This window comes from Lissotriton vulgaris, chromosome 3_2 (assembly GCF_964263255.1).
Source record: "Lissotriton vulgaris chromosome 3_2, aLisVul1.2, whole genome shotgun sequence".
NCBI classification, from domain to species: domain Eukaryota; kingdom Metazoa; phylum Chordata; class Amphibia; order Caudata; family Salamandridae; genus Lissotriton; species Lissotriton vulgaris.
This window is the reverse complement of record NC_141690.1, coordinates 271,035,374-271,048,885: the sequence shown is the minus strand read 5'-3', so window position 1 is coordinate 271,048,885 and position 13,512 is coordinate 271,035,374. Positions and strand designations below refer to the sequence as shown.

The 13,512-nt window shown below is 52.1% G+C and overlaps 1 protein-coding gene across 1 annotated transcript in view; it reads left to right on the top strand.

The window, feature by feature from the left end:
* The first annotated feature begins 1,061 nt into the window (after nucleotides 1–1,061).
* Nucleotides 1,062–13,512, top strand: part of LOC147725664 (kazal-type serine protease inhibitor domain-containing protein 1-like) — a 28,279-nt gene continuing 15,828 nt past the window's right edge. The window contains exons 1-2 of the mRNA XM_086964568.1: nucleotides 1,062–2,017; nucleotides 13,041–13,201. Of these exons, the coding sequence (XP_086820694.1) occupies nucleotides 1,549–2,017; nucleotides 13,041–13,201 (630 nt within the window). The 5' untranslated portion in view covers nucleotides 1,062–1,548. The remainder of the gene's footprint in view (nucleotides 2,018–13,040; nucleotides 13,202–13,512) is intronic.

The following is a 13,512-nucleotide window of genomic DNA, read 5'->3' as shown; positions in this document are numbered from 1 at the left end:
CCCTGCCCTCCCTCTGTACTGTCCCTCCAGTACTTTGTGCACCCAGCCCTCCCTCTGTACTGTCCCTCCAGTACTATGTGCACCCTGCCCTCCCTCTGTACAGTCCCTCCAGTACTCTGTGCACCCAGCCTTCCCTCTGTACTGTCCCTCCAGTACTCTGTGCACCCAGCCCTCCCTCTGTACTGTCCCTCCAGTACTCTGTGCACCCAGCCCTCCCTCTGTACTGTCCCTCCAGTACTATGTGCACCCTGCCCTCCCTCTGTACAGTCCCTCCAGTACTCTGTGCACCCAGCCTTCCCTCTGTACTGTCCCTCCAGTACTCTGTGCACCCTGCCCTCCCTCTGTACTATCCCTCCAGTACTCTGTGCACCCTGCCCTCCCTCTGTACTGTCCCTCCAGTACTCTGTGCACCCTGCCCTCCCTCTGTACTGTCCCTCCAGTACCTCTTCCCCGTCCTCCACTGTTCCTCCAGTTCAGTGCCGCTCTCCAGTACTCTGTGGACCCACCCTCACCCCATCCTGTTCCCCGGTACCCCCTCCCTGTCCTCTACTGTCCCTCCTGTACTCTGTCCCCCTCACCCTGTACTGTTCCTCCCGACCCCCCTCCCCCCTCTCGTGTCCTTTGTGCGCCCTGCCTCCTCGCTGCCCCCTGTCTGGACAGGCCGCGGTCCATGCGCCCGCTCTCGGGTCCACTCTGGACAGGCCGCTCTGCCCGGACCCGGGGCCCCCCAGGGACAGAGCAAAGGTGCCCAGTGGGATTTAAACCTCCCAGCAGAGCTTGTATTTTTTTAATCTTCAATAACCGGAAGAGGGTGAATCAGACACCGCCCGCCCGGGGTTCACAAGCCACAGCTCGCGGCTTCCTCGCCACTCAGGTTGGCTTAAAGAGTTTAATTTGAAAGTCATGTTTGTCTTTGTTGGGGTGGAGGTGGGGGCTGGCAGCTCCTCCCCCGCCCCTCCCCTCTTCTCTGAGCCCCTTCCCCCAGGAGGCCTCGGGTATATCTGCGCCGCTCCCCCTTTACTTGAGGTAGGGCTAGGCTCCCCCCGATCCAGAACCTCCGCTCCTGCTGCTCTGGGGGTCCTCCAAGCCCTGTGACCCGCTCCAAGCCCCCCTGCCACCTGTGGCCCGTCTACGACTCCAGCTGCGGGGTCCCCTCAGCCTTGTGACCCGCTCCACGGCCCCCTGGGGCCCCTCAATATCTCAAGTTAAAGGGCCCCTTCCGTGCGCCCAGCTGCAGGACCTTCCCCCCTGGTGCCCCTTGAAGGGACCTGTCCCATCTTTGTGCCCAGCTGCAGGGCACTCTCAACCTTGTGCCCGTCCAAGTGCCCAGCTCCGAGACTCCCAGGCCCCTGTGTCCGCGCTTGCCCCCGCCTTTGAACCGTGTTACCCCATTCTGACCCCGTTTTGGCGCAGGCCGGGCAGAGAGGCCCCTGGGTTGGCACAGCCCCGGGGCACTGAGGCGAGGCCTTCTACACCATCACAGCTCCATTGCACATTCACACCTGACGGGGAGATCAGAGACCCCCGGGTCCGTTGCGGTGGGGCTCAATGGCTGCCATGATGTGCCTCGCCCTCCTGCTCCTGGCTGGCTTGGCGGCCTCTTTCCCCCGGCAGTGGCCCTTCCAGGGATGGCAGAACCAGATCCTGATGCCCGAGGAGTGCCCGGCGTGCCAGGAGGCACTCTGCCCTGCCTTGCCCCCCTCGTGCCCGGCTGGCAGGGTGCGGGACCGCTGCGGCTGCTGCTGGGAGTGCGCCAAGGCCGAAGGCTGGCTCTGCGATGCCAACCCCCGGGCTGACCGGCTCTACGGCCTGTGCGGCGAGGGCCTGGTGTGCCGGGCACCAGAGCCGCAGAGCCCCGGTGCCAGGTCCCCGGAGGCCCGCTGCGTCTGTGCCAAGAAGGAGGTGCTGTGTGGCACGGACAGGAAGACCTATCGGAACAGCTGCCACCTGCGGGAGGCGCGCAACAGCCAGGGGGAGCCGGGCCTAGCGCAGGCCCACAGGGGCCCCTGCAAGGCAGGTGAGTGAGCCGCGAGTGTATGCCATGTGTATGCTGTAATGCCAGCGTGTGCGGAAAGGGCATCAGAATGACAACGTGCAGTGCCAACCGCGTGTTTCTTATTACTAAACGCGCAAATACAGGGTAATCCTTTGTGCCAAATGCAATTTTATGCGCTAACAGAGGTGCCATGTGCTTGAATATGTAGTGTCTGTGCAGGTTTGGGTGACGTGTTTGTAAATGTAGAGCAGGGAGCTGTGTCACATCCCAAGGTCGAGGGGCGCGAGGGAGAGGAGGAGAGTGTCTCGGGCGTGTGTCCCCTGACTGCACAACACATCCTGGCGGTGGGCCAAGGTCTGTGGAACATCCCCTCGTCCGTGGCTGAGGCAGTGTCCCTGGAACCAAGAGGCCTGCCTTGTAATCCCGGCTTCTGCACTTCACCAAAATGTTTTATCCTGAGCAAATAGCGCATCCTGTGTCCGAAATCCCATAATAGCCCAATTCGGGGTGCGTAAAAGGCAAAATACTAAGAATACACACACATATGATCCCAGAAATGTAGCCTGGTGTGAATGAATGAGGCGATGACGTCAGCTCGCAAATGTATCTTTCCCGTAACTTTGTCCAATAGTTAATAAGTGAAATAAAGAATAGAGGGATTTGACGTGGGTGACCCGCGTTCTGTGTACATGTGCGTGTGTTGTGTCTCCTGTGACAGCCTGCCCAACAGGACCACTCCACAACCCTCCATGTTTTTAACTGGTCCAGGCCGCACGCGCCACAATCCAGGCTTCCTTCAAACCCCTTTCATAATTTTAACATTTACAAGTCCGAGCGCATCGCGCGCACTACAGAGCCACAGAGTCGAGTGTACAGAGCGTCTATTTAAAGGGGGGAGGGGACCCCTGAATGCCACCGCCACCTTCAAAATCACATTTACATTTGTCAGGGAATGATCTCATCTATACAGACCCTGGTCTGCGGCAATTTCTATCTTGTGTTATTTTTTCGGGATAATTATTTGGGATCGACAGCTGTTCAATGAGTCATTTCGTCGATATGACCTTGATTTTATCGTTATTTCCAAAGCTGTAGGTTTCGGGAGATATTTTCTGCGAATGCACCGCGTCATTTAAATTATCTCACAGGAGAGTACTCATTATTATATCACAAATAATCGACTAATCGCTTTGTTCCAATCAGGGCTATTGTTGTTGAACAACTCTGACATATGTTATATACATCGGGAAGTACCTCAAAATACCACCAGGGATTAGAGGTGGATGGCCCGCACTCGGCACGAAGACAAAATACTAAACTTACTACTTTTGGAATTCACAGAAGTTGGGATTTTGTCTTAAATTTCTCTTAAAACAAACTTAAGACAAAATCTTAACTTCTGTGAATACCTAAATGGTAGTAAATTTAGGATTTTGTCTTAAGTTAGTTCTGTGAATCGGGCCCTATAAGCATATCTACGCGCCTGGCATGCGATTTCAAGTCTCTCTGTTCTGTATTTTATTTCCCTTATCAGCTATTGGACAACAGTCCAAGAGAGAGGTACGAGCTGACGTCACTTCCGCTTCCATTTACATCCGTTTCCATGATCCTTTTATGAGAGGCGTCAGAGGGATTCGCAGCATAAGGACCTTTCTTGCTGATTAATGGACAGACCTGCCCAGTGCCCCCCCAGAGGGTCCCTGGACATGTCCAAGGCCTGCCCGGTGCCCCAGAGGATCCCTGGACATGTCGAGGACCTGGCCTGTGCCCCAGAGGGGCCCTTGGACATGTCCAGGGCCTGCCCGGGGACCCCAGAGGGGCCCTTGGACATGTCAAGGGCCTGCCCAGTGCCCCCAGAGGGGCCCTTGGACATGTCCAGGGCCTGCCCAGTGCATGCAGAGGGGCCCTTGGACATGTCCAGGGCCTGCCCGGTGCCCCCAGAGGGGCCCTTGGACATGTCCAGGGCCTGCCCGGTGCCCCCAGAGGGGCCCTTGGACACGTCCAGGGCCTGCCCGGGGCCCCCAGAGGGGCCCTTGGACATGTCCAGGGCCTGCCCGGTGCCACCAGAGGGGCCCTTGGACATGTCCAGGGCCTGCCCGGTGCCCCCAGAGGGGCCATGGACATGTCCAGGGCCTGCCCGATGCCCCAGAGGGGCCCTTGGATATGTCCAGGGCCTGCCCGGTGCCCCAGAGGGGCCATGGACATGTCCACGGCCTGCCCGGTGCCCCAGAGGCCGGGGCCTGCCCTTTCTCTCAGACACGTCAAGGACACGTCAAGGCCTTGCCTCTGGATACAGGGCAGCTCTGTGTTACATCCAGGGGTCGGAGTGGGGGGGATCTGAGGGGCACGACTGGCCCATACTTTTTAACTCAATAAAACCGTTCCCCGACTTTTGTTTAAGAGACAACCGCCCGGACGGTTAATTCTGCAGCTGAAATGCCTCAGCTGAAGTGAGGGGCAAGGGAGGGGCCTGTGCTGTGAAACCGAGGGAGGGCAGACAGCTGAACGAGCCTTCCTGCCAGGGTGCTGCTGCCAGAAAGAAATACAAATGTGTGCTACAGGTGAAGGGAGTCTGGAGGCCCGGATTGGCTTTACTTGACGAACCACTGTCCTATGACACAGCCTTCTTCTTTTTGAGTGGTCCGTCCTGCAAGTGTGTTACCAGCTGGGATGTGACGTGCTTGCTTTTATATATATATATATATATATATATATATATATATATATATATATATATATATATATATATATATATATATATATATATATATATATATTGCATTGCGTACAGCCAGGGCTTACTAAAATCTAAACTTTTGAAGCACCTTCTTATCTGAAACCGTTTTGTGCTTTTTGTAGCAGCCGATCTTGTTCTGTGTGTAATGTTAGTTTTAGAAATGACTTTTATATTCACAGTGCTGTCTGTCTCAGGCTGGGACCTCGTAGCACTAAACATACACACGTCACTATTCTCCACTGCACTAACCAGGTCTCAGTGCTGTGTCTCTGGTCACGTGCAGAGCTCTGCGGCGCATTCACTGACAGAAGTTTCACAATGCCTGACAGTGCACTTCCCACTGATTAATTTAGCTCACATTTATTTTTAAATTGCGCTGTGCGCTAGTTTATGTGCACACACCGGGATATTAAAAAAAGAAAAAAGTTACCGAATAGTTAGTTTTTTTACCCTCGCCGTTGACCCTGCAGCCACTCCACCCCCACACTTCCCGACTTTTTAATGCACATCGACCTTTCATTACATGGTAGGCGCATTCTTCGTCACTGAGATTCTCAGCGCTAGCACATCCCGCTGGTCTGCTCTCCCAAGAAGCAGGCGGTGCCAGTGAGAGCCCGGATGGAAGAACCTCTTAAAGTCGTGTCTCGCTGCTGAGCCTCATAGGAAATTAAACTTTGACTGCGCTCCTAGTCACATAAACCAAACGCAGAAAATGCCCCCATCTGATAGGTTTATGAATCCAAGGGATTGGTTCAGTGGCGCAAATCCAAGAAGTCACCGCAGAGTCCCCGGGTTCTGGTTGTTTGTTGTTAATGACACACATCTCGCCAAAGCCATCATGGCCCCATTTGTTGTAAATTCAAGCCCACGGCCTGCTTTCGCCTCCACTTCCTTCTATCTGTGTTATACCAGCATCGCAAGTCCTGTGTTCAGGCGCGAAGCTATTAATGTGCGGCAGGTTCAGTGGCACCGGGGCCTAGACTGTCCTTTTTATGCACCAGGGTCCCACGGCAGCCTCACTCGGCCCGTGTTCCTTATTGCTGTGTCTTCACTGCAACACCCCTACCCTCCCCCATCATGTTGGCCCCACCGTGACTTCTGTCGACCCAGAGAGCGCCCACCTTGCTGGGGTGGAAAGAACCACCCCGTGCCCACTGCCCCAGCCGGACCCCCATCTCACACCCTCCCGGGTCCGGCAGCGCCCCTGCTCTGCCGCCGTTGTATTCTTTTTAAGCACCCCGCTTTGCTATTAAAATTATTACGAACCTCTCAGTTGTGCTTTTACTGTAAATGTTCGCTTTTCACGAGTACAACTTTATTGTACTTTTCTGTTGACACGCAGCGCCAGAATTTCGAACACTCCACACTCAGCACCTGGATCCACTCGAAACCACTTGTAACTGGTCGACTGGAATTTCAGCCAATATAAAATAATTGTGTTCACTGTCAATATCGCCGGTAGGGGGCGAGTGAGAGAGGGGAGGGTGTCCCAGACACGGGGGAGGGGGTGGGGAGGGTAAGAGGAGGGTCTGGTTTACATTCCACCAAAACGACAAGCTGTGATATCGGGCGCTATATAAGTAACTCCTTGATGTGAATTCAGGAATAGATGTACTTGTGTTGAAAGGTGGGAGACCCGTTCACAATGCTTGTGAATACACACCATCACAGGAACCTCTGCGCGGTCTGTGGTTGTTTCATGGACCCCGCAGCCCGGCCCCCCCCCCCCCCCCCCCCCTCACTCGCCCCCACCTCCTGCAGGCAGATTCAGGGCATGGGCGCTGCGCACAGGACTCTTGGCGCACTCCGTCCCACACAGGGAACGGGGCTGTAATGACTGACAGACACTTACCGCAGGGACTCCCGGCGGCGGAAGGCTCCTGCTGCACTTTACCTGCACTTAAATGAATCGCAACTTACTACAGTGTCCAAAGAAAGCCTTGCTTTTACTTGCACGGACAGGTTGCGATGGGGGGGGGGGGGGGCGGGGGGTTGAAAACAGGTCTGTCTCAGAGCTCTACTTTTCATTACATTGAAGCGCCTAAAAAGCCCATGAAGCACTTTATGGGCGAAAGACGCACAAGAGCAGCGAATTCATATAGCGCATAGTTACACGCTCTGTTGTTTTAGGTGCTACAAATACTCAGTTCGATAGTGCCCATATCATTGTCTCGCTGAAGATGAAAGCATGAGTCTGGCCGCCGGGATTTACAGGTGTGGCCTCCATGCCCCTAAATTGGCTGCAACCGAAAGGACTGACATCAATAAACCTACCAGGACTTTAAAGACCCCTTCAAAAAGTTACTTTTAAAATCACTTCAAAGTTAACTTAATTCTTCGTACTGCCTGATTAATACACCCGAGGCCCGTCGGCGCTTTTTATGCGCCTTATACACGAATACATGTACTCTTCTGTCACAATCTAGCGCCCCGAGGCCCGCTTCCTATTGCATTAAGCGCTGCACAGAGAGGGGCGGACACTCAGATAGGGGCTCAGGGGCTGGTGGGACTCGCGCCTCTTCTTGCCCCTCATGTCACCCTCACTGAGCGCCACCGCGCCTGCTGTATGTTCAATTAATGACTGTTTGTCTCCGTCCCTCCGGGGATAAACATGGCTTTGATACCCCCCCCCCCCCCCCCGTTCAGTGCTTCCCTAACCTGTTTATCTCGTCTCTCACCCCTTGAGTCCCGGGAGGGGGGCTGCAGGGGTGGGAGGGGTGGTCGCACCCCTCATTCTTGTCCTTGGGTACATGATTATCACCCCTGGCGTTTTACATTCACACCCTGCAGCCCCCTCGGCCCCTCCCTGCCCCGGGGCACCCAGATGCGCCCCCCACCCATGGAGGCCACTTTGGTGAGCTGTTCTCACAGCCGCGCTCTGATATCCCCCTGAGATGTAAATAAACAAACCCTTACAAACAGGTCAGGGGGGCGGGTCTGTTTAATTGACTTCACTCTGTTGTTTTATTGTCACCCAAACACCGCAGCAGGACACATGCAGATGCAATCAGCCCTGAAAGGGGGGGGGGGGGGGGGCAGTCATTAATCACTTTAACACACTCTGCTCTCCCAGCCAATCAGGGGGGCGTCGCGGGGGTCACGGCCTCATTAGCCCCCTCTGGGGCACTTCATACCATCCATGGAGGGCACACACCAGTGCTTGTTGTATCAGAGCTGTGAGACCTGCAGCGCGCTCCGAGCACTGCAGGGGGCGGCAGAGGGCCGAGCTGGGCCCTATCACGTGGAGATGTCGCGCGATGCGTGACCTCTGACCCGAATCATTCCTTGTCTTGGGTTATGATACTGAGCTTAAGACGGCACACGCCACAAACGTCATTGTTTCCAGGCCCGTCCATGCTGGTTCGTTCTGGTACCCAAGTCAGCGTACTCATGTTATCAACATGATGAAAGGAAGAGCGGCCTTGCTGGTATGTAATGCCCACACCGCCTCCTAATTTTAAATAGCCGCCGGAAGCCTCTTCCTGTGTTCGTTGCCACTGCCAAACCTCGCATAGATCTGTCCACAAAGAGGTGAAAATTTACCAACCCGCCTTCACAGGAACAGTCGCTGCACCTGCCTCCAAAGGGGCGGGGTGGGGGGGCACTACTCCCTGCCCCTGGTGAATAGGTGCCACCCTGACTCCAAGAGTACATTGATGCCTCGCCCCCAGGTGAATAGGTGCCACCTTGACTCCAGAAGTACATTGATGCCTCGCCCCCAGGTGAATAGGTGCCACCGCGACTCCAGAAGTACATTGATGCCTCGCCCCCAGGTGAATAGGTGCCACCCTGACTCCAGGAGTACATTTGTCCGCTGCCTCCTGGTGAATAGGGACCACCCTGACTCCAGGAGTACATTTGTACCCTGCCTCCTGGTGAATAGGTGCCACCCTGACTCCTGGAGTACATTTGTACCCTGCCTCCTGGTGAATAGGTGCCACCCTGACTCCAGGAGTACATTTGTCACCTGCCCCAGGTGAATAGGTGCCACCCTGACTCCAGGAGTACATTTGTCCCCCGCCCCCAGGTGAATAGGTGCCACCCTGACTCCAGGAGTACATTTGTCCCCTGTCCCCAAGAGAATAGGTGCCACCCTGACTCCAGGAGTACATTGATCCCCTGCCCCCAGGTGACCAGGTGCCACCCTGACTCCAAGAGTACATTTGTCCCCTGCCCCCAGGTGAATAGGTGCCACCCTGACTCCAGGAGTACATTGATTCCCTGCCCCCAGGTGACTAGGTGCCACCCTGACTCCAGGAGTACATTTGTCACCTGCCTCTAGGTTAATAGGTGCCACCCTGACTCCAGGAGTACATGCTGCCTCTGCTTCATCTCCTCCGCACCACAACAGGAAGCTCCCAGCCTCCCAGAAGGCTCTGTCCAATCACAATGCTGCCTTAAGCAGCGTTGTGATTGGTCTGAGCACTGTGGATCGTCGCTCAGAGAGGATCCCGGAGGCTTTGCATGTTCCCCACCAGGCTCTGTAATGCAGCCCATTGGGGAAGATACATAGGACCTGGATCCCCCAGCATGCTCCCCGCTCCCTTCTGATAACTTTGTCCACCCACAATCAAATAATCGACAGAGATTCTAGTGGGTGTAAAACGGCCATGTTTAATATTTGACATTTCATAAACATGACAAGGCATTTCAAATTCATTATTTACAGTTATCAACACAACTTTATTATTGACTTTCAAGATCTTCTTCAGCAATCTTCTAATGCTCCAGCACTAAGGGGCCTTCCAGCTCGCATCTTCAACGCAGAGCATCAACGCAAGGCGCCACCCACCTGCGCACAGGAGGAGTGGGCCCCAGGCCTCTGATCCTTGTACGCCCTATCCCGGGGCCCACCCTCAGACCACCAGGCTGACCAGGGACCCAGGAGGCTCGTAACCTGTCGCCCTAGCCTCCCCAGCCGGGGCCATATTTTCCAGCGGAGAGCTCACCCTCTCCCCCCTCAGTGCTGGCCTAGGGAGTACGCAAGGCGGACTCCCGTCTATTCCGGGAAAGAGGGAAGGGAGACGCTTCTGGGAGCGACCGGTCCAGTGGTGCAGAGGTAAAAGAGACTGGGGTCCCTGACCCAGGAACCTAAATAGGTCCCACAGTCCCCGCCCTCTGCCCACCGGAAGTACGTCACCTCATGCCCTGGCAGTGCTATGCAGCCGGTCGCCGTGTTGGGCTGACCGGCTGCCATGACTATACGAGGTAGGGGCGGGGGCCGGGGGGCCAGGCCCTAAGTGCGCGCTTCACGATGCTCGCGCTTGGCATAGTGCGCAGGACGGTTTGACCGGCCCTCTTGAGTTAGTCAAACCACCATTTGAGCTTTAGAGTGTGCTTTACACTAGCCCCCTACACGGGCCAGCCCGGCCCACCTGCCCCGCCCGCACCCGAGCAGGAAGGAAAACAAAAACTATAATAAAGTTAGTTAATATTGTTTTCACTTTCCTTTTTACACTGCTTGCAGAGCTTTGGGGCGACGCTCCTCTACCTTAGCGGGGGAACCGCCACCGAGGATCACAGAGGACCCCAGAGACAGCTGGTAGGGGTGTTCTGCCGCCAGGTGTCACAGGCTCAGCTTTTGTTGAATTTTCCATAGTGCACCTGTTATGGGATGAGATTATCTGTCGGGTTCACGAGATCGAAAATATATCCTTAAACCTGGAGAGAAAAGTTCCTTCTGATTCATGATTTGACGCTGCAGTGGAAAAAACTTTAGAAAACACCTTATATTTCTGCCTATCTGGTAAATCTGCTGGCCCTGCACACAAACTCTGTCCAAGTAATTCCACCATTTAAAATAAAACACTCAATGGGCACTTACACGCTTTTTAAGCAAGGAGCCATTGGAGGGATAACATTTACTGTATACAGATCTTCATACTTTGCAGAGATTTTGATTCTTAAATAGCTTATTGGTATCCTTTTAAAGTTTGTTTGCAAAGTATGAGAAAGGGATTGTATATCAGTATTAAAGAGCAACATTTCAGTTTTGCTGGTGTTTACCGTATAATTTGCTAGGGGAGTGAAAGACACTATTAAATCAAAGAGATAATCCATTACTCTAATATCAGATTGAAGAGACAGTACTGTTCCATCCGAGGATAAGCTCAACTGCGGGGCACCAAGAATTGCCACTTTAATTGCCCCATTCTTTCCCAGATCACACGCTGAAGGTACAATTAATAGAAGAAGTGAGAGGGGACAGCCCTGCCTGGCACACCAGGGGGCATATCATCAAGCCCCGGAGATAAAATTATTGCGCTTTAGCGTCCGTTTTCGGACGGAAAGCAGCAACAATTTTATCACCTAATCAGCAAGGTCCCGCTATCATGTGAATCCTTGCATTATCGTCCTTTCCCCCAACGCCCATTTTTGCATCTCTAATTAGATGCAAAGTGGGCGTTCCTGCCCTGACATAACTGGAGAAATGTCGCTAAGCAACATTTCTCCAGTTATCAATGGGCACGCTAACCTGCAGAGCGACAAGCAAAGTAGCGATAACCTCTGTTATCGCTACTTTCCTTACGCCTGCTTTGAAACTGACTTAGCCATGATATCCTATGTAGGGTGGATATCATGGCTAAGTATGTCTTGCTCTATCAGCAAGCTTTCGCCAAACCTTGTGCGATTATCGCTGTATTTCGGCAGTTTGCGCTCCGAATTTTATCGCTTTGGAGATAAGTGTTGCTGATAGCACACTATCTCTGCGATAAAATTCAGAGTTGAACGGTGATAATTATCCTCGCACTAAGAGCGCTGAGCGATAATTATCGCATGGCCTTGATGATATGCCCCTCGGTTCTTGTTACTGACGCAGGGACTCTCCCATTCAACACTTGCGAGAGGTCATGTAGGAGAGCCAATTCTTAGGTAGGCTTCTGACGATAAAATAGTTATGTTAGTTCTTTTGCAAGATTCCTAATCAAGTAATGGGAATTATGTGAATCTTCACCATGAGAAACAGTCTAAGAAAGCATTGGACCCCAATGTCTACATTTTTTTAGTGCTTAGACCCTAAAATAATACCCTTCCCTACAAATGAGGCCACATTTTTAATGAACCCACATAGTTGCTCAGCGAGTTGAATGCTTGCCGCTGATTTCTACTATGATCTGCCGGCCAGGAGTTCAAACTCGGACAAGCCCAGCCCAGCTTTCCTCCCTTTCAAAGTTGATGAATTAAGTGCCATTAAGGGCCATATTATCAAGAAAGGGCGATACATTATCTCCGCTTTTATCGGCAGGAAACTGCTGATAAAGTGGCGCTAATGGGCTTGAGAATATGCCCATGTGAATTTCCATAGCAGCCCAGGTTCTGGGGTTAACCTGGGCTGCTATGGGAATTCACAAGGGCATATTATCAAGCCCATTTTCGCCGCTTTATCGGCAGTTTACTGCCGATAAAAGCAGTGATAATGTATCGCCCTTTCTTGATAATATGGCCCTTAGTTTTTTTTTACCGTGCTTAAAAACAGCGGAAGTGCAGGATGATTTGCTAGATTGTTTTTTCTCGTGCAGACTCTGCTATATTTTATGTTTGGGTGCATTTTACAGTATAAATTTGAGTCAAAACATTTCAAAACCTCTTTCCTTTGAAATGAGGAGATTGTGATATATTCAGGCTTCTGTGGATTCCAGCAGGTCGGTAGCCCCAGTCGTAAACATCCTAGTACAAATTATACTGCAATATGTGATGGGTACAGAACAAAGTGGTATTGTACATAAATTAGTTCCTGGACCGGATACATTACTGCCCCCGCCACCCTCCATCCCCCGGTCCCCCAAAAACCACCCTTATCTGGGGCTCGTGTGTGCTGGTGTGTTTTTAATGGGAAACAACCTTTACAACCCAGTCATTACATTGCAACATCGTTTACATTGCATACAATTACAACGCATGTCACTACAACGCATGCCATTACAACACATTTTAAGGTAAGTAATGGGAATAGTAATTTTTACCTCTCCACTAACCAACACTAACCCTACTGTTGCACTCACTATCCAACACTTACCCTATTGTTGGCTTAAAATTAATATGCGTTGTAATGGTATGCGTTGTAGTGACATGGGTTGTAAATGTAGTTTCTAAAAATGCATTGTGATGGCATGCATTGTAAAATCATGCATTGTAATGGATGTTGCAATGTAAAAACTGCATTGTAAAGGCATGCGTTGTAAATGTTTGCGTTGTAACGTCATACATTTGTTTTTTATTGTTTTGGGGTGTCCTAAAAATGTATGGTCGGGTGTTTCCCCACTACTTCTGTAAGAGTCATTTCTTTCTTGCTTCTGCCCTCTAAAGCTCCAGTCATCGTCAAGGCCCCCCGTGACATCTTGAGCCTTGAAGGAAATGACGTCATGTTTGGTTGTGAGGTGTCTTCCTTCCCTGTGGTGTTCATAGAGTGGAGGAAAGGAGGGGAGCGCGGAGCTCTGCCCGGCGACAGTACTCATATCACAGTGCAGGTAAGGATGCATGGATTACTAGTACTTGAGTGTGAACCTACTTACGGGCTGGGATCTAACAATGGGAGGGCACTGGGCGAATTATGGCCTTTGATTTTTAGGGCACTGCACCCCAGCCAAACTTTATTTATAGATTTATAATTAGAGCTCCCGGTTTTATGGTATTTACTTTTTTAACATTTCCGCCTATCTGTTTCTATATTTATTTTTGGCCATTTTATTGGTATTTAGCCATTTTTATTTTATGTTTTGAGAATAAATGGAGTCGTAAAATAGCATGTTTTAACATTTAATTTACTGATAAACATGCA